The sequence below is a fragment of the Podarcis bocagei genome, assembly GCF_964188305.1.
Source record: "Podarcis bocagei genome assembly, chromosome: 5".
In the NCBI taxonomy this organism is placed as follows: domain Eukaryota; kingdom Metazoa; phylum Chordata; class Lepidosauria; order Squamata; family Lacertidae; genus Podarcis; species Podarcis bocagei.
The window spans coordinates 76254112-76280569 of NC_138129.1; the positions used below are offsets into that span (position 1 = coordinate 76254112).

The 26458-nt window shown below is 43.9% G+C and overlaps 1 protein-coding gene across 3 annotated transcripts in view; it reads left to right on the forward strand.

Moving 5' to 3' along the window:
- Positions 1–3864: 3864 nt before the first annotated feature.
- LOC308586887 (ferric-chelate reductase 1-like) overlaps positions 3865–26458 on the forward strand; it is a 40034-nt gene continuing 17440 nt past the window's right edge. The window contains exons 1-6 of one of the 3 annotated variants that reach the window (XM_081194040.1): positions 3865–4013; positions 4125–4210; positions 20642–20840; positions 22962–23098; positions 24112–24206; positions 26194–26341. In XM_081194040.1, the coding sequence (XP_081050166.1) occupies positions 20642–20840; positions 22962–23098; positions 24112–24206; positions 26194–26341 (579 nt within the window). In that variant the 5' untranslated portion in view covers positions 3865–4013; positions 4125–4210. Of the gene's footprint in view, positions 4014–4124; positions 4211–11325; positions 11500–19093; positions 19155–20641; positions 20841–22961; positions 23099–24111; positions 24207–26193; positions 26342–26458 lie in introns of those variants that run through there. The other 2 variants (XM_081194039.1, XM_081194041.1) reach the window with 2 other exon arrangements.

Consider the following 26458-nt stretch of genomic DNA (forward strand, 5'->3'; position numbering starts at 1 on the left):
CGAGCATGCTAGCAGAAGCCAGTGCAAGTACAGTCATACCTCAGGTTAAAGTCGCTTCGGGTTAAATCTTTTTAGGTTGTGTCCCATGGTGACCCAGAAGTAACAGAACGGGTTACTTCCGGGTTTCGCCGTTCGTGCATGCGCAGACTCTCAAAATGACGTCACGCACATGCGCAGAAGCAGCGAATCATGACACGCAGATGCATTCTGCGCAGGATGCGAACGGGGCTCCGGAACGGATCCTGTTCGCATCCAGAGGTACCACTGTACAATATGGCTCCCCCCCATGTGCAAATCTGCTCTGGAGGGAATAACAGGGAGAAGGGATAGTTCTGTCTGGCAAGAAGAAACGTTTGCAGCAATGGAATAATCATCACAGTGTGACCCTGAATATCTCATCATGATAGGCCCATTCAAAGTAGCCATACAACACGTTTAGGTTCATGCTCCAATTTACTAGGCATTCATTGCATTTCCAATGCTGGGTTCTTAATCTGTGTTCACAAAATAGACTTTATCCAAAATGCATACAGTGGTACCTCGGGTTACAGACGCTTCAGGTTACATACGCTTCAGGTTACAGACTCTGCTAACCCAGATATCGTACCTCGGGTTAAGAACTTTGCGTCAGGATGAGAATAGAAATTGTGCGGCAGCAGCGGGAGGCCCCATTAGCTAAAGTAGTACCTCAGGTTAAGAACAGTTTCAGGTTAAGAACGGACCTCCAGACGAATTAAGTTCTTAACCTGAGGTACCACTTTATTGCTGTTTGATGCATTGTTTCTCAAACTGGACACTGATTGGAGTCTTTTAAGTCATTCCCAATTTGCCTTTGGCCAAGGCATGAGCAACTTTGCATAGACCCTCCTGGTGTGTCCACAAACGGAAACGAATCTGACATTATTGAAGCCATGCTGATGTGAACAGTAAGGGGGGGAAAGAGCTGTACAACGCATGGGGCGGAGGGGGTAACAAATTCAATGTGTTTTAAGAGAAGTAGTATGAGCACACCACTAGTGCTTCTAATCTAACTGGAATCACAAGATTAGAGCTTAAAAGTTTTTGCTGCAGCAGAGTCATTTCTAAACTGCCACAGTATGTACCATCTCAGGATACTGAGCAATACATACCTCTGTTCAGTTTCTTGCTGTGAATTATGTAATCGGAAACACTGATTATTATTTTTTGCCACTACAATCCACTTAGCTTCTTTCAGAGCTTTGCACCCCTAGTTTCCTACTATTTGCAGCCAGCCCTATAACAGAAGCAGTCCAGTTGCTCACAAGTGTCTCAGTGATGAAATATTTTTAACTACACTCTGCAGAGAAGGTCAGTAGTCAAAGGTCAGTCTATTTTCAATACTCAGAGGTGTTTAAAAAAAACCCACCCTGTTCTCAAATTACAGTCACTTTGGTGAGGTGTTTTTTTATGTTTGCAAGGACACCATACTGTGGAATTAAGATGGTGGTAAAATCAGAAAGTTGAAATAGATAAGGAGATACTATGGATCAAACCTAGGTCTTCTGCTGGTATAAATTTGATTAACCTGAAGCACTTTGAGTATAAGAACATCACATCTGCATGTGGTCGTACTTTACTACTACAACATTCAAATAACACCACCTCTGCTAGAGAGGATCATATCAATGTTACTATGCAAAAATTTGTCACACGAACTTAATTACAATTATACAAGAATAATTACAATATATTTGCAGAATATTTTACATCAAGGCTGCACAATTCCCCCCACAAATTCACATGGTGTTGAACGTCGATTACTCATTCAAGCTGTATGCAGGCGTGGATAATTTAACGGGCTCATCAAACAGTTTTCTGACAGGTCTCTGAAATGTAAGCCCGGGGCAGAGTTTCATCTGTCCGGAAGGAGGGAGGGGAAAGTGTACTCAAGTGTGTGAGAGGGGGAAATACCACACAGTTAATTTACTGTGCCTGAATACGACGCATACATGAACAAAATGCAGCCTGGCCAGACAGCATCCTTGCAGCCAAGACTTTGGGGACATCAGAGCTGAAATCCCTACTTAGCCAAGAAGCTCACTGAATTGTCTAAGGCAAATTACTCTTGCTCAGTCTCACCGACTTCACAGGGCTGTTGTGGTGATGAATATCTGTGTGTGTGATCTAACACTTCTAACTTGTTGCTTGGAGGCAGGTTGGGATAAATAAGGAATGAATAATCAGTTCATTGGAGCCAACTGCTAGGGGCTGAGGTCCCTTCGCCCCCACAATTAAATATTTGAGGGGGCCATTTCCCCCAAAGCTGATGGCCATTACTGCTCAAATGGTGTGGGCACACCCCATCATGTGATTGATTATGTGGGGTGGGGCTTACCTGCCCCCCATATATTTTATTCGATTTGGCAGCCCTGAATCAGTTCTTCGCAGTTGCTGTTGGATTTTGTCCCGCTACTGCAAAAAATGTGATCATTCTAGCGTGTGGTGCCATCTTGTGGCCTTTCCATGGAAACAAAGCCTTACCAACAGTAAAAAAAACAAATTCTCAAGGTGGAGCTATACGTTACTAGGCAAATGTGGGGCCCTGCTAATTTGTGTGTGTGTAGAGGAGAATCAGTGGGCAAGAGGTGGGTACTTTAACCTTCCTCATGTATCCATTGATTCTTCCCTTAAAATGTCCCTCTCTGCCATTTTTACCTCATGAATGGTTTTATATTTCCAAACCCTGCTCTTCTTCACCAGAAGCTGCAGGTAGAATGCTGAAAATTGGAGCATAGCAGCCACACATGTCTGGGCATCTCTTTCTGGGCAAATGATAGTAAAGAATATATTGTAAGATGCAATTGGCATCGACATGCCTAAGACATTTTGGCACCTGAGGCAGAAAATCCACTTGGTGCTCTCCTTGTTGTTCAATTAAAAAGAAAGACACTTTTAAGTGTGCCGAAATATCTACTGATGGGGCTGCCTCCCTGTAGGGATAGACCCTCCATCTTCTCTATGATCATCACAAAATTGAGAATGCATCAATAAACGAAGCACAACTTTACAGTGCCTTAATAAAAATACTTTTTCAGAATGATATGGGCACATCAAGCACTTGTACGAATTTTACTGAAACTGGGTTTTGGGTATCTTGTTTATAAAATGAAGCTATTGTATCAGTGGCTGAAGCATGGGCAAGAAATGAACCCAAGGTGTGATCAGGTAAATGAAAGGGAGAATGTAGAGAAGGATAGGCTCAGTTTGCCAAGACCTTTGCTGACTTCTGTGAGAGAAAGTACGCAGGCTGCTACCATGGGAGACTATAGTTGTGGTGACTTGCCCAGCTCCAAACACTTGAGCAATCCATCATACTGGCGTTTTGCTAGCCTATGAGTAAATTTTGCAATCCAGAGAACTATGACTAAATCTGTATATCCAGTAAGGCTTTGCATTTGTATTTCTGAAAAAAACCAATGCAACCCTTCCCTTTGTTTAAACCTACACATACACACAAAGATCTTTTAGAACTTGTAAGGGAATTTCAGAAGCTATATTTGAGAGAGCTGTAGGAAGGCCCATACAGGTCTATTGGAAGACTGCCTGGACGGTGATTAAGTAGCACTGGGGCTACCAAAACACGTTGAACAAGATGGAGCAGGCAGTCGTCTGCATTAGCTACGGTTCGGGTGGAGATATGTCGTTGCTATATGCTCAGCCCAGGTGAGATGAGAAAAACCCCATAGCAAAATGGCAGAAGAAGAAAAAGAACACAGCTGCAGTCCAGTGTCCATGGAGACACTGCCAAACAGGGACTGTTGTGGCAATGATGCTCACATGGAGGGAGTCAATGGAAGCTAGCTAACAGGAACACAACCCCAGGACATCTTCAATAACAAAGGACACCCACAATCCATGAGCTCCTATCGCATAGGCAGCAATGACCCTCTCGCCCTGCTATAAGCCCCTAGGCATCCTTCCCGTTCTCTAATGTGAGAAACCGAAGGGCCACATTCTCATCTGGGCAACCTTTCAAGGGCCTCATGCCAGAGGTGAGTAGGGCCAGTGGCAAAAGCACGTCGAGCACTGAATGCAAATATTACATCTGCGTGGTAGGCTGGTTTCCACACACACTCGCACACCCCTCTCTATTCTCCATCCAGGCAAGAAACTGACACTATCAAAACGAGTTCAAGGGCAAATACCAGCCAGGCAAAAACCATCGAGGGGGAGAGGCGAAACAGAGCTGGTGAGGGGTGTGGCCTGGAAAAAGGGTGTGTGGCCGAGGAGGACAAGTAGCCTGCGAAAAGGGATAGGTGGAAAGGCTTGAAGGGTTGCAGGACCCCTGATTTCTGACCTACCTTGCTCAGTAGCACTGTTTTGGAGCACAGCACACAAAGCAAGGAATGGAGAGGCTCCGGAGCCTGTTCTGCTACTAGGTCTCCTGTGGCAGCCACCTCAGGCAGCCGATGCTGGGGTTATATGTTCCACTGGGGCCTGCCCTTTATCCCCAAAGCTACCCTGCTGTCTTCAAGGGCAACAGAAGTCTCTGTCCAAATGCCAACCTTAAAATAAGATTCCAGCTGCAAGTCCAGTCAGTTTCTGGAATGGGGGAGGGAGCAACCTCTTGTCCTTTGACTCGGGCAGTTGAATGCCTTATTAGTCTGGCCACACAACATGGCATCCGCAGAGTTCCCGGGGCATCCATTTAGTCAGCATGCAGTCCAGTTCCCATCGCCTCTAATTAAAACAGGTCATTCGCGAGTTTCAAAATGCACAGCACTTGCTACTGTGCTGTGACAGTTTACTCAGAAAAAAAAACAGTGGCACTTTGTGCCGTAATGAGTGGGGATGCGCTCCAAAATTTCTTTCTAACTGAGCGCTTGCTGCACAGAATTCGCTCCCCTGGCATTTTTCAGAAACTATGTGCACAGAAGGATTCGCACAACAGCGCTATATATTTACTGCAAAGAAGTAGGTGGTTTGCATTTCATGAAAACAGGTTTATTTTTGCTCAGGTAACATTTCAACTTAAAGGACTTTGACACTAAGGATAAAAGTTCAGCTGCAAGCCTATGCAAAAAGGGGGGGAAATGCCAACTGGAGAATTCAGGTACAGTACAGTGTTTATATTAATTTGTACATTATACCAGTCAAGCATGTGCAGATATTAAAATGGATGATACTACGTTGTTGTTGTTGTTTTAAAAAAGGACAAAAAGTTATGCTAGGTCCTTTCTCCATCCTTTAGCTTTGTGACACTCATACTGTGCAAGGCACCTCCTCTGCCTTGCGGGCAACTCCTGGCAACTCCTGCAGCCAAGCTGTTGCCAAACATATTACTCTGCTTCTTTGGACCACATCAGTGAGGCTGAGAGGGGGTCTTGTCATCTGTGTAACCCGGGACCTCCATTCACACTGCCCAGGCTTGCAGCCTGAAGAGGTCACCTCTTCACCCCTAGAGGGGCACTCCATTGTCAATCGAGGCAGACAACAACAACAGCAACAACAACAACAGCTGCCGTTGACCCATTTTATGACCTTATTTACAACATCTACATCCCACTTTCCCTCCTTTCCTCCTATGTTTTATTGTCACAACAACCATGTGAAATAGGTTAGGCTAAGGCTGCATCTACACAGCTATAAAAAACCGCTCTGAAAATGCTCTGGGGGGGGGGAAACGTTGTAGGAGTGTCTCCACCCCCATCGTTCTGCCCGGACGCTGAGGTCCAGCACTGAGGGCCTTCTGGCGGTTCCCTCATTGTGAGAAGCAAAGCTACAGGGAACCAGGCAGAGGGCCTTCTCGGTAGTGGCGCCCGCCCTGTGGAACGCCCTCCCATCAGATGTCAAAGAGATAAACAACTACCTGACATTCAGAAGACATCTTAAGGCAGCCCTGTTCAGGGAAGTTTTTAATGTGTGACATCTTAGTGTATTTTTGGTCTCTGTGGAAGCCGCCCGGAGTGGCTGGGGAAAACCCAGCCAGATGGGCGGGCTACAAATAAATAATAATAATAATAATAATAATAATAATAATAATAATAAAGCTCACAATGGAAAATTTCATAGCGTTCAGCTCTACAGCGCCACCAGGTGTCACAGTGTTATAACGCATATATATATATATATATATATATATATATATATATATATATATATATTACTAATGTAGCTTAGTCCTAAGAGTCAGGGTCACCCAGTGAGCTTCATGGCCAAGTGGGGATTTGGCCACCAGTGTCCTAGATTGATACTCGAGTAACCACTAGACCCCATTGGCTCTAGTTCTAGTTCTAGTCAGAGGCATACCTAGGGTCCCTTGCATGCTTGGCAAAGAGCTGCATTGGTGCCCTGCATCACTTCTCCTGCATTCGATCTTGCTGCAGTAGTGGCTAATGGAGCAATCTGTTTAGCGCTATGCTGAATTCCTCCTTAGGTTATTGTAAGTGCAACTAACTGCTCATATGACTGCCCCCCTCACATGAACAGTACAGCAGGAAGATCACAGCTTTTTTCCAGGATCAGAAAAACAACAGCAGCAATTACTTTTGTATGCAGCAGCGATGCCATGGCTTTGAACAGGATATTTGTAAACCATGCTTTCGCCCCAATAAGGACATAAGAAAAGCCTTCTGGAACAGGCCAAAACTTTATTCTAGTTCCAAATGTGTTTGATTTCCTATCTTATCCTCATCTTGCATCTATTCGCTTATTCCTTTTTATTTCTGTTGACTGGCTTCATTGAAAAATAAGGACTTGTTTTATATTGCATTTTGGTACATGTTATATGCAGCTCCTAGGGTCTTGAAGGTTCATAAATAAAATGAGCTTGAGCAGACTTAGCAATCTGATATTGTTTGGGATTTGTGGTATATCTATTTTCCAGTACCTACATAATGAGATAGGTCATTGCAGAGCATAATTACAGTTCTGTGTACTGCTAAAATTCTAGGCTTCTGGAAGATATAATTAAAAAGAAGACTGGATAGAAATTACACAGTATCTGATTTGCATTCTCAATATCCATACTCCATTCATTGTAAATGACCTCTGGACAGTTAAGTCCAGTCAAAGGCTGTTATGGGGTGCAGCACTCATCTTCGCTTTTCAGGCAGAGGGATCTGGCATTTGTCTGCACGCAGCTTTCCGGGTCATGTGACCAGCATGACTAAACCGCTTCTGGCGCAACAGAACACCATTAGTTAAAATGGACAAGGTTCTTCACAAGCTGTTAAGCGCAACAGTGTGCTTTGCAAATATGCCGAGAGATTTGCTTAACTTAAATGTTTTGAGTGTCTCTGTGTTACAGCTCTCAAGACGGTAACAAAATCAAAATGGAATCAATTTTTCTAATGATGTCTTTGTGTCCCACAAAATATTACATTACCTAGTCTGCCTTCTGCACCATCTATAACCCTGAAATGTAAGCTTTGAGTTTACCTACATGCTGGGATGAACATAATCTAGCTCACAACTTCAGCATTTGCTGAAGTTTTATGGAGATCAATAGGCCTCTGCTGCACAGGGACGTAATTCCTATTGATCACTTTGCCAGGTGCAAAGGTTGGAAGTTACAAGCAGCTGGAGAAATATTACCAGACTGGAGCACACATTATAGTTGCCACAAGGATGCTCTCCATACCGGGTTATGCCTGCCATGGCTAGAACAATAAAATGAGTTCCTGAATGGATAGCTTACCAACATTGTGCGTTTCTCCAGGAAACAATGCAAAGATGTGGATTCTCAGAGCAAATTAACAGGTACGCCTTTTCCTTCAAAATTATAGGAAGGGCTCCATATCCCAGCTTCAACATCTCCTTCATTTGGTTTAGGGATTTTATTTTTCATGTAAACAGACTCCATTTCTGCATGTACACCCAAATCCCCACACACCACTTTTAATACTTTTCTGAGATACAGAGGGGAGGAAAAAGGAAAACCGGGACAAAATTGGAAACTGGGATGGCTTCTGTAATTCCGGGACTGTGCCTGGAAAATCAGGACACTTGGAAGGCATGAAGTGGGAATTAAAGAGATTGAGCCGTGTGGTTTGGTTTGAATTAGGCAATCAAAGCCCAGTATCCTTACAAAGGATGCCTCCTGGTGGAGCTGAAAACTGATAAAACTGGTTTTGTTGGCTGTATTTTGAAATGTTTTAATTATCACCAGGAAGCCCTTCCCTGTCTGCCAATGATACTTTTACTGTAAATGTCACTACAACTGCTCCAGCTAGTGCAGAAGAGGACATTAACTCGACTGGCTACCCAAAGCTGGCTCGATAAACTCTGCTGAAACTAGATTTGGATGTAGACCTAGGGGTTGTTGCGATGTGTCCAAGGGAACGGGGGCAAATCGCAGGCCCCCAGCTGGCTCCAGCCCACTGGCCAGCAGCCGGGTGAACTCCGGTCCTTTGGAACAGCATCAAACAGCAACTCAGAGCTTCAGAAGCCTTCAGAAACTTGAGCACGCCTTAACCAGCAAAGTGAATAACACGCAACAGAAGTGGCGGACAGAGGCATATGTAAAGCATATTTACAAGCAGTTTATTCAGCATAGTTCAGGACAAAGAAAACATGTCTGCTCTCTTTCATGTCCAAGAGCAGGAAGCAAAAGCAAAAGCTATACACAAATGGAAGTTCCCAGCAAGCTGTGCTGGAATGTAAACAGACATGTGACATACAACAGCTCCACGCATCTGTTTAGCTGAAATGGAACATCAATATACTAACAGAGGTATCCTTGCATCTCACCTCACAGCCATTTACTTCACCACCCTCTCTGTGCTCCAGTAAGATTGAAAGTAGTACTTGGCACACCACACATGCTGGTGCACACACAGTGTTGAAGGAAACCCAAAGGGACAGGAAAAAAGGGGTGGAAATTCTTCCAGCATCCCTGAAACAGGACTTTCAGGAGACATTGAAAGAAATCAGAAGGTACTGGTGAAACTGGCATGGCTTTCCCCTCATTTTCGCCAGAGAGAAGAGATGGGGAATTGTGATCAGCCTAAGTGACAAGAAGAAGGCAGCTTTTATTGTGATTTTTTTTGCTCCTGATGATATTTATAAGCAATTTCGCTTTCAGTACTGCTTGCATCTGCAATGGTTTGGGTGCAGACATACTGCTCCATTTCTTATTGGTACATAGTTATCATGCTCACCATCATTACAGTATTATTATTGCTGTTGTTGTTATCATCATCATCATCATCATAATTATTAATTAAATCTGTTTAATGCTCTTCATCTGAAAATCACAGAGCAGTTTACAATATAAAAACACAAAAATAATAACTAACAAAACCAATAATGCCTCCCCTTTAAAAGGCCATATATTGTTTAATTAGCCAAAGTCCTGGGAGAATAAGAAAGACTTTGCCTGGTGCCTAAAGATATGCAATGAAGGCACCAGGAGAGCCTCTCTCGGGAGAGCATACCACAAACGCGGAGCCACTGCAGAAAAGGCCTGTTCTCGTGTTGCTACCCTTTGGACCTCTCATGGTGAAGGGACACAAAAAAGAGCCTCAGGTGGTCTGGGTTGGTGATTTGCTTTAAGCCACTCTCTGGCCTTTCTGTTCAGGGGGAGGTTGAAGCAATAACTGCCACCAGCCATAATAAGATGAGCAGATAAGCAGCGCATGGAGAATTACCAAGATTTTCCAAGCACTCTCTTCTCCCAAGCAGTCTGTTCTCTTGTCATCTCAGCTGACAGCTACTCATTATGAGGTAAAACTAATAACATGAATGCGGGTGAGAGGATTTGAAGAGCAGGAGGGGGCTTAGTTTTTCCCTTGCCCACCATGTCCCCTCCATATCCCGTTCTCTGACCACTTCCCTTCAGCTCGGTTCATCCAATGAGAGTAACAACAGTCTTAAAGGGATACTAGCAGGCAAGAGAAGGATAAACCACCATCCTTTGATTTTTTTCTAGCAAATGCCCACCTTCCTCCACCCAGTGCTAACATTAACTCGGCTAAAAACATGCAGTCTGCCAAGGCATACTTTCAGAGAGACACTTTCTCACTCTCCTGTTTGAGACCCATAGAAATGCAGTTTTGCAACAGAGAAACGCAGCTGATTCGCAGGAAGTCTTATAACCTCCATTGCCACCAAATCAGAACGAATGCTCAATAAATAGGGCTCATTAACCTCTGGACAAACTTTGTGCAAGCAAATAGCTAAAGGAACAGGTCAGCAAATGGAGGAAAGAGGCAATATCAGGACTTTGTTCCCTGATCCTGAGCAGAGGTAAATAGGACTTGGAAATAGAAGTATTTGCAGCTGTTCCAATGACTCCAAATGAGTGTTTGAGGGGTTAAAGGGAAAAATGCTAGTAAAATGGGTTGTCTCTGCTGCCCTTGCTCTGTAAATACTTAAGAAGCATGTAGTGCCGCACACATTTTTTTTGTTGCTGTTAAAAAAAGATTCTGAACTTTATGAATGGATTGAACATTGACCAATTTATGAAATTGTTCTGGTTTTCTCTCTCTTGGAGGGTTTTAAGGTATTGTGAGGTGGAGGGGAGGGAGTTGAGGTGGCAGCAAGGCAAGGAGATGATCCTAAGCCAAATGTGCTTAAGGATGTCTAGTTGATTTCAAATGACTTTTAGCAGTAAGTGAGTGCAGGATCAGGGCCTCTTCATTATTTGGTTAAAAGGCAGCTGTAAAACTGGGTGCTTATTCTCAGCAGGACTCATACTTTCCAACATTTCTCTGATGAAAATAGGAATGTCCTATTGAATAATAATAATAATAATAATAATAATAATAATAATAATAATAATATATCCCACCCATCTGTTTGGGTTGCCCCAGCCAATCTGAGTGGCTTCCAACATATATACAGACATAATAAAACATAAAACATTACAAAACTTCCCTATACTTCAGATGTCTTCTAAAGGCTGCATAGTTACTTATCTCCTTGGCTGCGGGGTCACATAACTCCATATCCTCCAACATTTCCATGATGAAAATGGGGATGTCCTAAGGAAAAGTGAGACATTTTGGGATCAAATCAGAAACTGGAAGGGTTTCTGTAAAACCATGGAAAATAGGGACACTTGGAGGAGCTGCAGGAGGGACTAAAGTTCAGTTACTTGGAAGTGGATCCCACAAGCTTCGATGTGTCCCTTGGGGTTCACTCCCAGATGTATCTATGAAAGGAGCCCAGCAGCTTGAGTCTATGTATTCTTCCTTGATCTGAAAAAGTAAGTCTCATTGAGTCCAGCGGCGCTTTCACCCACCCACCCAATTCTTCCCCAGAGCTGCTTCAAGGACGAGTTTGCTTTCGCCTTAACTTTGCTTGGCTCCACCCACGCCTGAGAGATGCGATACAGCTTGTCTGAAAGCAGGAAGAGGCTCCTGCAAGATAAGAGCGCGTTTCTTCACTGCAGCCTCCATGCTCACAGCAGGGAGTCGGAACGACTTGCTTGCCAGAGAAATGCCCACCCTTTAAAAAAAAGAAAAAAACCTGTTTGGGTAAAAGGGGGAAACCTAGCAGCTCCGTTTATGCCGCACGAGCAGCGTGTTCCTTAAGGTAAGAAACAGGTGTCTTATGAATTGCTTTCTTAAGAGGGTGTGTGCGTGTGCATCTTGGGCGTCTATGCTGTGTTTAAGACACTGTGTTCAGTGTGAAGCCTATAAGAGGGGACTTTGTGGCTGGCTGTGTGCTCGATGGCTTTGCCAAACCTGTGCCTTCTCTCACCCTTGTCTTCTTCTTTTTCTAAAAAAAATCCCAATATATATTGCAGAGATTGGTTATGTTAATTAAGGAAAAGTTGAAGGAGCTCTTAAATATAAAAGTTCTTACTTGATCGGATTCTGTATCTATAAACTTTGTTGCCTTTGTTTCAGTGCCGTTTGTGCTAATGTAACCAAATATTCAAAGTTGTGGGTGGGTATATTTGATGTTATGAGTTTGTGGGAGGGGCAGACTATCCACAGACTCTCCCAGTGTCCCTATTTTCCAGGGACAATCCTAGATTTACAGAAGCCATCCTAGTTTCTGATTTGATCCCAGAATGTCCCTCTTTTCTGTAGGGTGTCCCTATTTTCAGCAGATGTTGGAGGGTATGGAGTTATGCAGCCCCGGAGCCAAGGAGATAAGTAACCGTACAACCTTTAGAAGACATCTGAAGGCAGTCCTATACAAGGAAGTTTTAAAAAATGTTGAGCTATGTTTTTATATATGTTGGAAGCCACCTGGAATGACTGGGGCAGCCCAGTCAGATGGGCGGCGTATAAATAATATTATCGTTATCATTATTGAATAGGATGTCCCCATTTTCATGGAAGTAATGTTAGAGAGTTTGTCTCCATAATCTCTAGGGTCAGTAAAGAGCTAGAATTTTAGCCAACTCGCAAATTCACGAAGTACACAAAGTTTAGTTAATTAAAACTAAGCCAAGCACTGTTTTGTTCAGTTTAGGATCACAAGTCCAGACATCTGCGTACAACTAGCAAGGAATAAGCCAAGTCTTTAATGTGACAAAAGGTGTTGATGGCCCGTGTTGAGGGGGAATCTTTGGGCCTGGGCAGACAGAGGTTGCCAAGGTGATGGGGTGTGCATGCTAGGTGACAGGAAAAGTGTGGGCTTGGGTCTTAGCAAGGTGTGCTGGGAACAAGAAGGGAGAACAAAGACAGTTTCTGACTGTAGAGGCTGCAACCCAAAGACTGGGGAGCATAGCTGGCTGCTCTGGACTTAAGCTTGCCGAAGCTATGAGAGGAACAAGGAGAGACACTCTGGAGATGCAATGCTGTGAACTCTATTCGTCTCCATGTAGATCCAGGTGTAAAATGAACCATATATCTTAAAAAGCTACAGCCTCTGAATTCTCAACGGAGTGTTTGGAACTTCCCTGAATCTTGCTGCTGCTCAGCAGAGATTAGAGTGGTGTGTACCAATATAGGGCTTGCTGATCGGAAGGTCGGCAGTTCGAATCCCTGCGACGGGGTGAGCTCCCGTTGTTCAGTCCCAGCTCCTGCCCATTATTATTATTATTATTATATCACCTAGCAGTTCGAAAGCATGTCAAGTACAAGTAGATAAATAGGTACCACTCCAGCAGGAAGGTAAAAGGCGTTTCCGTGTGCTGCTCTGGTTCGCCAGAAGTGGCTTAGTCATGACCTGGAAGCTGTCTGCAGACAGACGCCGGCTCCCTTGGCCTCTAGAGCGAGATGAGCGTGCAACCCCAGAGTCGTCCATGACTGGACTTAATGGTCAGGGGTACCTTTACCTCTAGGAGAGGGCACTTGACAGTGGGAAGAAAACATGTGCTCACTAGATCCATGGTTTTCAAACTTCCTACCTTCAGGGAGTCCTTTCTGTACTGACAGGTAAATCAAGGAACTCCAGAGCTCCAAGGAGGATTCTAGTTCCTGTGTGTTGTTGGGTTTGCGCTTGGGTTAGGAAAGACATTGGTTGGCCTGTCAGGCTGCTTCATTTGTGTAAAATGAGGGTGAACCTTGGAGGACACCCCAACATTTCCCTGCAGTTGTTTGTCACAAGGCAAGATCAGGAGTCGGGAACAAACCTTGCGGGGACGTTTGTTTTCCTTTTACAGATCATCTTATGATTATCTGAGGGTTTCCTGGAATATAGTGTGACAACAACAGGGTTAGGGAAATATGAACTTGTATCCTCTTTCAATAGAAAGCAACATGTTAACAAGATATCATGGCTTCTGGGAAGTTATGTATCAATATGGCTAAAATCCCATTTATTGTGAAACAAGAAAGAATAATGGTGTACGGATCGAGGCAACATACATTAAATTGTTTGCTATTGGGTTCATTAGTAAGATAGTATATGATACATAGTAATTTGCTGGATATGTTTGCGATTTTCTTGTGACTTATTGTAACAAAACCAGTGGTTACAATTATTAACATTCTTACATACCATATATATATATTTAAACACATGTAAAGTATTTGCATGAAACACACCATAGTTTGTAAGTTGAGGGGTGCACTTGAGCAGTGAGAAACATTAAATTATCTTGGCCAGATACGTAGAAGTCAAACAGTGTGGTGGCAATTTCAAACCTTTCTAAAAACAGCCACCAAAATGTAGGAAGTTTCTTAAGCAGAAGTTCCCGGAGAAGGTCATAGGAAAGATGAATCATGATGGAAGTGGTTACTGAAACAATTGGCTTCTCAAACTGGCAAATCAAAGCTGTCTATATTTCACAACATGGTGAGATTCTCCCAAATTCTTCACTGTAGTTGGATGGGTGGGGACAGGACTTTTTCCCAGCCAGAACTTGCCAGAACTCCGTTCCGGCACCTCTCAGGTGGGCACCATTGTCATTATAAGAGAACGAGGGAGCTATTCATGGTGAGTTCTGGCACCGAGTGAGGAGAAAATATGTGCACCATGTGTACAACTTGTCAAAATGTCTGACTGTGAAGACCTTAAGGGACTGTTCATAGATACAGGCAGTTAAACCCCATTGATGGCAAGGGACCAAAGATCAAACAGATGACCTGGTGAAAGTCTGGAATGAAAACACAAATGTAAGAAATCACATCTCTGTGCTTCACCAAACATCTTTCCTAAACCTTTGTAGAATGTGCTACTCCTTTCACAGTGTGACTGCATATTTACTCAGAAGGAAGTACCGGTACTTACTCTGAGGCAAGCGTGCTTAGTACTGCAGCTGTATAGCTGGAAAAATCTCATTGTGAGAACTTTCTGGGTTGCAAATGCTTTCTAAATCTTTCCTGTCCTAGGTGTCACATGTGGATAGACTAGGTAATTGCTAAAACTTAGCTTTCCCCCTGCTATTTATTTACTGAGCTGATCTTATTAATGGCTTTTAATCTAGCTTGTTGGACAATATTCCACTGGAAACTCTGGGTTTTCAATGCATTTTTCAAACCACAGATGCCTTTTATAAACTGGATTTGTTGCACTCGGGCTCTGGAAAATAAAAGCTGTGCAAACCTGCAGTTCTGGTATGCAATTTATATCTGTCCTGCAAAATACTGACAATCTGGAGGCACCCATACACAGCACTCAGATCCTTTGAGGAAGGTAGGCATATGAATGCAGTGGATGGATAAATGAAACACTAGACCTCTACTAACAGCCTTGCATTTCATAGTTACTGTGATTTAATGGCCATGAATGTTTGGGTCTCAGTAAATCATAACTTGGAAGGCTGAACCTGAATACAAACTGATGCACTTCTTGTGGTGTGTGTGTGTGTGTGTGTACCTCTGTACAATAATTTTCTGGTCCACTTTCAGTTAGATCCAAGTTTCTAAAAGGCTCAGCTAATACTGTCTCCTGTTAGTTTCTACACAAGCTTATCAGGTGTCAAACTCTGCTGTGGCTTAGCCTTGAGTATGGAGCTTAGTTTGCAAAGTCCAAACTGGTCATCTTGGTGTTGCAATAACTGAATAGTCTGGATTTGTTGGTAGCAAACAAATGACAGCATTATTTAACATTCTTAATGTGTTACCATTCATTCATTCATTCATTCATTCATTCATTCATTCATAGCACACTGTTGCTTAGCGTTCCTTACAATTATGCCATTCTTTTCTTTCTTTTGTAGTAGAACGAAAAGGTTTATTCTAAAGGCAGTTCTCCTTTAATTAAGCATTTAATGCTGGCACATTCAGGGCATTCAAGCAAAAATCTTGCATAGATGAGAGAACCAAGATAGGTATGGGATTTCCTCTTGCAAATGCCATCAATGAACTCAAGTGACTATACTTTTTTGTGTGTCAAAGCAGGTCCCTAGGATTCTGTCTAGATTTAAGTTACTACTTAGATGATGGGAAAGGACCCTGCTGTTGAAACCCATGCCAAGGTCCTTGCTGCAGTTCTGTGAATGTGAATTTGTGCAGTTACAGTGGTACCTTGGGTTAAGAACTTAATTCGTTCTGGAGGTCTGTTCTTAACCTTAAACTGTTCTTAACCTGAAGCACCACTTTTGCTAATGGGGCCTCCCGCTGTAGCTGCGCCGCCGCTGCACGATTTCTGTTCTCATCCTGAAGCAAAGTTCTTAACCCGAGGTAATATTTCTGGGTTAGGGGAGTCTGTAAGCTGAAGGATATGTAACCTGAGGCGTATGTAACCCGAGGTACCACTGTATTAGACTATCACATGGTAATTTTTAAAGTGATAGTTAAACTTCTGTTATTGTTCATTCCTTCTAAGGATGTGGTCAGTTTACTTAGAGTGCCCTAGCTGTCCACATCGACATGACTCTCTGGTTGTGTACACACACCAGAAGGCGTTGAAATGATGGGGATATCTTTACCCTATGCAAAGGAGTTCACACCCCAGCTATAGGTGAATTAGGAAAAGCTTGAAACAATGCATGAAACTGTAGCACCTTATAACAAAGTACAGGATGCATATGCATGTTAGATCACGTCATGTGAACATGTTTTTAAAACTCAGCACGGGAAACACAGTGAGTGTGCTGTTGATGGGAATGTGGACACAGCCTTGGCTATCATGCGTTGTCTTTCTACCTCCAAGTTGATATTCTTATCTAAGCCAGTGTGGGCTTGCATTCAACTAACTTTTATTCAGGGTCAACCCATTGAAATTAATGTCCATGACTAAGTTGGGTCCATTCATTTCAATGGATCTACCTTGAGGAAAGGTTAGTTGAATGCGACCCATAGCTTCTCTTAATTTCTTCTTCAGGACCAGTTGTAAGTGGTTTGCTTCCTTGCTGACACTCTTCCCCGCATGGGGAATTCCTAAGCCTTGTCTCCCAAGTGACTTTGTTTTTCCACCCTGATGATTTATGTGACACATAGTTTTTCACATTAATGGCTGTCTTTTGCCACGAAAATGTGAGTCCATTCATCTTTTCACAAATCTTTTGGAAAGATTAAATGTGAAACTAAGCTTGACTGTTTGTATCTGTGTTTTGAACAAGAGCGTCTCTGTGTAAGGGAGAAAAATAATTACCTCACGGCTATCAACCAGTGATGCAGCTTGGTAACTTTAGTCCATGGACTTAATGGTTTGTGTGTATTTTAGATGGCCATGTCTTTTTGTGTGTACAGTGGTACCTCTGGTTATGTACTTAATTCGTTCCGGAGGTCCGTTCTTAACCTGAAACTGTTCTTAACCTGAAGCACCACTTTAGCTAATGGGGCCTCCCGCTGTAGCTGCGCCACCGCAGCACGATTTCTGTTCTCATCCTGAAGCAAAGTTCTTAACCCGAGGTAATATTTCTGGGTTAGCAGAGTCTGTAACCTGAAGCGTATGTAACCCGAGGTACCACTGTATTTTAGACAGCACATTAACATTCCCCTTTTACCCTCTGCCACCATTCCATGCTTTTGCAACTGGTTCTACATCCCTGATATACCAAAGGAAAACAAAAGTTTGCTAGTCCTGATAAAAAAGAAAATAAAAAAGGAATATCCCTGAGCATGTGCAGTTTTGCATTTTAAACTTGTGTGAATCATATCACTACTTCGGGGGGTGGGGGCAGAGAGTGAGTTTGCTTCTGCTTTTCCGATCTGAAATATATTTAGTTGGGAATACGTACCATTCTGTTGTAGAAGAGATTTTTTTTAAGCATAAAAATAATAAAACAAGCATTCCTAATGCATCTGCCCTATACATTTAAAGAAGTACAATGTTACTTTAAACAGTCATGGCTTCCCTCAAAGGATCCTGGGACTGTTGTTTGTTAAGGGTACTGCTACCCACGAAGCTACGATTTACAGAGTTCCTATGAATAGGGATTGATTGTTAAATGCCTCTGTGAATTACAGTTCTGTGAACAGGGGGAGTCTCCTAACAACTCTCAGCACCCTTAACAAACTACAGCTCCCAGGATTCTTTGGGGGGAAGTCAAGGCTGTTTAAATAATGCTTCAAATGTACAGTGCAGCTGAGGCCTAAGTGGCTGCTTCCTGACTATAAAGTTGTATTTAAAAATACGAGGGAAGAGTGGCTGCTGTGGTGACCAGGGACGATCATGGTGGGTCATGTGACCATTCTGGCCCAGGTGCATATACTGAGGTTTTCACTGATCTCCCACCATCAGCTGCTCTCTGGGGTCATTTGCCCCCCGCCCCACAGGGCTCAAGGATCCTGTCCTTGGCTTTGAGGTCCAGCCTTAGCTGCACCACGGCCAATGATAACCAAGGTCAAGTACAGTTTATGAAGCCTGCACATCAAATTCAGCCCATCTATGTTTCATTAATGGGATGTGGGTGGCGCTGTGATCTAAACCACAGTGCCTAGGGCTTGCCAATCGGAAGGTCGGCGGTTCAAATCCCCACGCCGGGGTGAGCTCCCATTGCTCAGTCCCAGCTCCTGCCCACCTAGCAGGTCGAAAGCACCTCAAAGTGCAAGTAGATACAGTGGTACCTCGGGTTAAGTACTTAATTTGTTTCGGGGGTCTGTTCTTAACCTGAAACTGTTCTTAACCTGAAGCACCACTTTAGCTAATGGGGCCTCCTGCTGTTGCTGCACCGCCAGAGCACGATTTCTGTTCTCATCCTGAAGCAAAGTTCTTAACCTGAGGTACTATTTCTGGGTTAGTGGAGTCTGTAACCTGAAGCGTATGTAACCCGAGGTACCACTGTAAATAGGTACCGCTCCGGCGGAAGGTAAACAGCGTTTCCATGCGCTGCTCTGGTTTGCCAGAAGCAGCTTTGTCATGCTGGCCACATGATCCGGAAGCTGTCTGCGGACAAACGCCGGCTCCCTCGGCCTATAGAGTGTGATGAGCACACAACCCCAGAGTCCTCTGCGACTGGACCTAATGGTCACGGGTACCTTTACCTTTACCTTTATGTTTCATTAATTTGTGACAATTTCAGCTAAATGGCCGAATGGTAGTCACAGACCATGTCACCTTTTCCCTGCTAATGAAAGAGATGAATTGCTCAACAAGGAGTGTGAAACAATTGCTAATATTAAAAGGCTGGATGCTTACAAAGCTTCAGTTCCTGGTGTATCACTGATGCTGCAAGACACTGTGAGATTGGCTTTCATTTTGGGTCTCTTAAGGCAAGTTGGATACGGTTTGCTTGTCAGACAGTTGTTTGCTGTTATCCTGAACGCCATATGCCTTGGGAGGAGCAATTGCTAGGGCAGGAGTCTAATCTTCAAAGCTAAGAAGCGTTGACTCCTCTCCATATTTATGTCTCGACTCCATTGGACTAAGTATCCTGACCGATGATGTCTTTGTTTCCTTAGGTATGAGTTGGTACTTCTATCTAAATTTTTCTGAAATTGTTCTCCGCAGTCCTTGAGCTTAGGGCTGCAGACCAGCCAATGGGATCTTGAACGAAGGCAAAGAGACTGCCGCATTTACTTTTCTAAGTGGAATAACCTTTTGCCAGAAGTTCGGAGTGTGCAAAGTACTGCACTAATTACTGGTGCAGTAATAGAATTGCAAGTGCACAACAGCAGTTTAGAAGCCCCTCTGTTTCTCAGCCCACAGCCCAGGGCATCTTAGCTCCTTGTTCTTAGTTTCCTCAGATATTTTCCTCACCCGGCTCTCCTGTTCTAAACCTGTTTACCTGTTTAGTATCCTTTCTTGCCAAAATATTATTATAATTATTATATATTTATTTATACTCTGCCTTTCCCCCCTGACAGGGACTCAGGGCAGCTCACAGATAAAATAAGAACAGCTAAAAAAACCCATTTCCCATTCCTGCATTATGTGTAAGCCTTTTTCTGCCCAAAAGTTCATGTCCCTCACTGTGTATAGAAGAAGCTCTGAAGGGATTTCGTCGCTGATACTCTTGCTCAGCAGTTGAAATGTGTGTGAACATTCCATGCCATTGCATTACCTCTGAAAGGGCTTGGAGAAAAGGATTTATAGGTGACACTTTTAGTCTGTTCAGTCTACATTCTGCATGACATAATTATCAGTAGTGGGAGTGGAGAAAAAATAGCGCTTAATGGTCGCATCCGAATTGTCTCTGTTTTGTGGATGGAATTCCATCACATACCAGCATTTTCAAGTTGTACATATTCAGGATTTGGTGCTCTTGTACAACAAACCTGCTTCCAACTCCCCCCCCCCCCAATAGTAAACAATAGTTGGTTTAAAAATTATCCATGCTCTGAAATATAAATTTCAGTAACCGTGGCATCACTCACTGGAATAGATTCACATGAAATTTGGGTTCTGATGCACTGGCTTAGTATCTGGATATTTGGATGAATAATGGATTGTCTTTCAAAATTAAATTAAAATGGAAATGAGAACAGATCTTCCTTTGGAGTATAGCTAATAGGCAGAGGAGATAATGCAACTCAAAACACATGCAGCGCCTGTACCTTTTCAAAATTATTACAGGCAACTAAAGAAAACAGCCACTTTAGGTCTCTAAATCTTGAAAGTGTGGGAGGATGGTGGGCAAAGGAATTGAAGAGTCAGTGTAGTGTAGTGTCTAGAGTAACTCTGGAGACCTGGGTTCAAATCCCAGCTCTGCCATGAAGCTCGCCTCCTCAGCCCAACCTACCTCGCAGAGCTGTTGTGAAGACACACAAAGATGCAGAAATAGTCTCTAGAAAAAGATCTGGTAATGTAGCTGGGCGAAGCTCCTTCCTTTAAAGAGGGGAGGGATGCAAAGCAATGGCCTGTTTCTCCCAGTCATGGCTTTTAAAAAATAAATCTGCTGCTTTTGGAAATGTTTCTGGGGGACTAAAGCTTTGTTCCTTTTCTGTAGATGGAGTCTCCTGGAGTAGCTTTGATGCTCTGGGTCCTCGCCTGCCTTTCTGGCCCATCAACCGGCTTCCCAAATGGCAAAGTAACAGAGGCGTGCAAGACTATGATGCCGCTACATGGACACTCTTTGCCTCAGCGCTTCCCGAAGCACACCGTTGAAGTAAATGTGACGGAGTTCAAGCCAGGGGACCGCGTGAAAGGTACTGTGATCTTCTTGTCTCGCTACCGTCTGCAGCAAGAAGGACATAACACTTCTGTGATTGCTGCCACCACCTTCTTCAGATACTTGGTGCGGTGCTCCAGGTTTGGTGGGGCCCTTCAGTGAAGTGCCCCCAGTCCCATCCCCTTGCCAGTGTCATTCTTGCCTATTTGATTTCCTTCTGCGTCAGGGCCAGTGCCGGATTTACGTACAGTGGTACCTTGGGTTACAGACACTTCAGGTTACAGATTCCGCTAACCCAGAAATAGTACCTCAGGTTAAGAACTTTGCTTCAGGATGAGAACAGAAATCGTGTGGAGGGGGCGCTGTGACAGAGGGAGGCCCCATTAGCTAAAGTGGTACCTCAGCTTAAGAACAGTTTCAGGTTAAGAACGGACCTCTAGAACGAATTAAGTTCTTAACCCGAGGTTCCACTGTATAAGCTAAACAAGCTACAGTGGATGCTTGGGTTGCGAACTTGATCCATGTGGGATGCACGTTCGCAACCCGCAGTGTTCGCAACCCACGTCTGCACATCTGCGCACGCTTGGGTTGCAATTTGGTGCTTCTGCGCATGCGCATAGTGCAATTTAGCGCTTCTGCGCATGCACAATCGCCGAAACCTGGAAGTAACCCGTTCTGGTCTTCCGGGTTTCAGCGGTCTGTAACCTGAAAAAACGCAGCCTGAAGCGTCTGTAACCTGAGGTATGGCTATATAGCTTGGCCCCCCCCCCCAAAAAAATGTAAAGAAAAAAACTGGATGTACATTTCCAAAATATAAGATAAAAAACAAAATAAAACCTACATACAGCAACAGTGTTTTGTGTTGTGTAGGCTCCTATGATGTAAGTAATGGGCCCCGCCTGCTAGTCTGCTCCCTAAAATATCACTGGTTAGATATCTGGATATCTGTTAGGTCCATAAATTACCATATAGCATATATTCAACACAAAAACAGCAACAAATTGTTTCTGACAAAGGACAGCTGGACATATAAAGGGCCCCATTACCTTCAGTAGCTTAGGACCTCATCAAACCTAAATCCGGCCCTGGTCAGGGACTAATCCACACCACTGTTAGGCGGAGAGAGCAAGGTATATAGAGGCTGCAGCAGGACGTGGGTGGTGCTGTGGTCTAAACCACTGAGCCTCTTGGGCTTGCCAATCGGAAGGTTGGCGGTTCGAATCCCCACAACGGAGTGAGCTCCCATTGCTCTGTCCCAGCTCCTGCCAATCTAGCAGTTTGAAAGCACACCAGTGCAAGTAGATAAATAGGTAATGCAGTCACGGGAAGCTAAATGGTGTTTCCATGTGCTCTGGCTTCCATCGTGCCAGAGGCGGTTTAGCCATGCTGGCCACATGACCCGGAAAGCTGTCTGTGGACAAACACCGGCTCCATCAGCCTGAAAGCGAGATGAGCGCTTCAGCCCCATAGTTGCCTTTGAGTGGACTTAACCATCCAGGGGCCCTTTACCTTTTTACTTTTTTTAGAGGCTGCAGCTGCTCCTTCCTCTTGCGCTTGGCCTTGTTTATAGTGGGCAGAGGAGACAGAGTAGACATGAGGAGACAGAGGCAGGGACAGAGGACTGGTGGTGATGTGGGCCTCAGGAGGCATCCAGTGGCCTGGCTGTTGTTTTTCATAATTATTATATTTCTTACCAGAAGGTGTCAGTAGTAGCCCCAAGAAAACCACTTGCAGCAGCAGAACTACCAACACGGCTCCCTCAGCTGATGCCTGTGCTGGTTCTATAGAGAAGGAGGCACGCTTTCGTATACTTGGAGGCCAAGTCATTTAGGGCTTTAAATCCTAATTTAAACATCTTGATTTGGGCTCGGAAGGTACTAGGTAAGCTGTGCCCCGCCAACAAACCTGGCTTCTGCATCAGTTGCACCTTCAAGGGAAGCCCCATGCAGAGTGCATTGCAGTAGTCTAGTCTGGAGGTTACAAGAACATGAGGTACTGAAACGTTTACAAGGAATCTTAGACTAGTAGCTCACAGTTCTTAACAGCAGGTAGGGAGAAAGGTACGCCCAGCTCCTCCCTTTCCTGGAAACAGGTAGGTGCTGGCGACATAACTAGAGCTTATTAATAGCCATCTCTTCCCTCGTTCTCCTGGTTTCAGTTAGTTTGTCTGGACCTGTGTTTGAAGGATTTTTTCTACAAGCCCGCAGTGCTGAGAACCTGGAGGGGCCTTCCATTGGCTCCTTTGCCCTAGCTGACAGGAAAAGATCTCAGGTCCTCACCTGTGGGCGTGTTAAGGTAAGAGTCCCTGCATCTTCCAGATGGCTTTGGCAAGCAGGTTTCTCTATTAGTTCCAAGTGGATTAGGTCCTCCCAGCAGCAGAATATGCTGTTGCTACTTTTCCCCGCCTGCATCTGCTTGGCATGGCACGGCATAGGAGAAATAAATTGTATGAGCATGAAAATACCCTTTTCTTTTTCTTTTAAGATTTATAAATGAAACTGGCAGAAGTTTGGCTTGGGATGAATGTTCTCCTTTACTGGCAACAATTAAATGTTAGGACTCCCCCTGCTGGGCTATCCATGTGAAAGCGCATTAATGGTTGCTGCTAGACGGCAATTTTTAAACTTAGCTTTTAGTTTGTCTTTCCCATAGCATATGTAACTAGATTAACTTAGTGGACCTCAGAGCAAAGTCACTTCTCCTTTGTAATATATATAGCACAGCAGCCCATCTTGTTACAAATGTATTAAAAAACCAAAACAACAAATTTCTAGGTTTCCTTTTTCAGAAGGTGTTCCAGAAACTGCTTCCAAAATTGTTTTCAAACTTTTTCTAACATGGAGCTTCCTGGGGTAACTGGCATATGCCTTGACCACTAAGTAATCATTATAATAATCATTATTTTCATCATTTCGTAAGACACGTATGCAGATCAACCCCAAGCCTGAACTGAGCTTATGTGAATGTACTATGAATTAAAATTCATGTGACTCTACTCTGATGTCATGGCTAGATGTGGGGAAACTTTGGTTCAAATCTTGCTTGGATTATAAAGATCCCCAGATGATCACACCTAGATTTTTCTCCTGCCATTGGTAGCAGTTAGTGTTGGCAGAGAAATATTTTTCTTCTAATCCATACTGAGCTTCATGACCTCTTTAGTATGCGATGTTCATAAGCCTACGATACAAGCCAAATATTAAAATGCAACTTGTGGTAGACTGCTTTAATCATTTAGATGATTCATGAACGGAGTAGTTTGCATTATCTCACTGGTAATGCTTAAATGGGGCATTTGTTTGTTACAGAATTCAGCTGTCAGCCATACAAGTAAATCCAAGAAAAGCCATCTAGATGCTTATTGGATTGCTCCTAGAGATGCACCAAAGAGAATACAATTTCTGTAAGTATGAATAATAAAGACAAATTCAGCTATAGCTGGAATCTTCTGACCGAGTGTTCTTAGGTTAGTCTCCTTTCAAAACTTATACAGTGGTACCTCGGGTTACATACGCTTCAGGTCACAGACTCTGCTAACCCAGAAATATTACCTTGGGTTAAGAACTTTGCTTCAGGATAAGAACAGAAATTGTGCTCCGGTAGCATGGTGGCAGCAGGAGGCCCCATTAGCTAAAGTGGAGCTTCAGGTTAAGAACAGTTTCAGGTTAAGAACGGACCTCCGGAAAGAATTAAGTGCTTAACCCGAGGTACCACTGTATACAAAAATGGCAATACTGCTATGAAGAAGATGTGACTCAGTAGGAGATCATCTCCTTTGTATGTAGCAGGTCCTCAGTTCAATTCTTATTCTTCTTCTTCTTCTTCTTCTTCTTCTTCTTCTTCTTCTTCTTCTTCCTCCTCCTCCTCCTCCTCCTCCTCCTCCTCCTCCTCCTCCTCCACCTCCTCTTCCTCTTCTAATTTTTGTAGCACCCTTCATCTGGAGAGCACAAGGTGCTCTATAATATAAAAAATCCCCAGGTAGGGCTAAGAGAGAAACCTGTCTGAAATCTTAAGAGAGCTGCTGTCAGCTAACATAGACAACAATGACCTGACTCTGTATATAGCAACGGGTGGCGCTGTGGTCTAAACTACTGAGCCTCTTGGGCTTGCCAATCAGAAGGTTGGCAGTTCAAATCCTCATGACAGGGTGAGCTCCTGTTGCTCTATCTCCTGCCAACCTAGCAGTTCGAAAGCATGCCAGTGCAAGTAGATAAATAGATACCACTGTGGCGGGAATGTAAACGGCGTTTCCGTGCGCTCTGGTTTCTGTCCCGGTGTCTCAGTGCACCAGAAGCGGTTTAGTCATGCTGGCCACATGACCCAGAAAGCTGTCTGTGGACAAACGCTGGCTCCCTTGGCCTGAAAGCGAGATGAGCCCCACACCCCATAGTTCCCTTTGACTGGGGGTCCTTTACCTTGACCTTTTTAATAGCAACTTCCTATGTTCCTATAAGTCTTGAACATATTTCTGTTCTGAGTACAGGGCTTCCCTCTTTTAAAAGCCTGCTTCTAATATTCTCTAAAAGGAAATCAATATAAATATGACTTTAAAAAATAACATTACTGTTGTATCACCAAAACCACTGTTGCATCTATATTCCTGTGGCTTTCAAAATATTTATTTTAGACTTCTCTTTCCTGAAAGCTGTCATGTTTCAGATGTTAAGAGATGGCTCACCTCCACTTATTCAATGTTTTTATTTGCTTTTGCAGAGGATGAAGCCCATTGGTGATGGGTTTCCCTGTCTGTGTGGCAAGGCTAGTTGAAACCTCTGCATGACAAGCTTGTGACCTTGTTTTGATTTTCTGCAGCAGCCTTCACCAACTTGGTGCTGTCTAGATGCTTTGAGCTACAGTTCTCATCAAGCCCAGCCAGCAGGACCACAATGGTTGGGGCTGATGGGAGCTGTAGTCCAAAGCATTTGGATGGTGGAGGCTGTTTGACACACAGAGCTTGCTAATATTTGCAGGGAAATGTACCAACCAAGTCTTCGGTGTGCACATCCTTCTCCATTGTCCAACTAAACACCTGCTATCTTCTCCACCAATTTGAAACTCTGGGTGACAGGCCCACACCACCATGACTGGTGGCAACCATTACTCTCTTGCAATGGTATAAGGTCAGAGATTATTTCCTGGTAACTTAACACCTGAATAAATATGTAGCAGTCTTCCCCAACTTGGGGCACTGCAGACAACTGCTGTCATGCCTGACCATTGGTCATGGTGGCTGGGACAGATGGAAATGGACCCCCAACAACATCTTGAGGGCATCAGGTTAAAGAAAGCTGGCCCAAAACGTCTGTTTTGGATTTCAGAAAGGACTTGTTCTATGCGGAAGAGAACAGTACACAATTTTGGTTCAAATCTCGCTTTTGTCTTGTTTGCAGAGTCACTGTTGTAGAAAAATTTAGAGTATTTTGGGTAAAAATTCCAGGTCCTACAATCTCCCAGCCCAATATACCAACCTTGGCAACACCTGTGGTGACTGAGGTGACTGTTGGAACTTCTCTGCCTGTTTCTCATCTAACCCAACCAGTAAGTAGCGCTGAGTTTGTGGACAAAGCTGTTTGGATTTTAGTGAAATGTGACTTCATCAGGGAAGATTGCAGCCTGAAAAAGAGTTGGGGCATCCAGTCACACACTCCCCTCTCA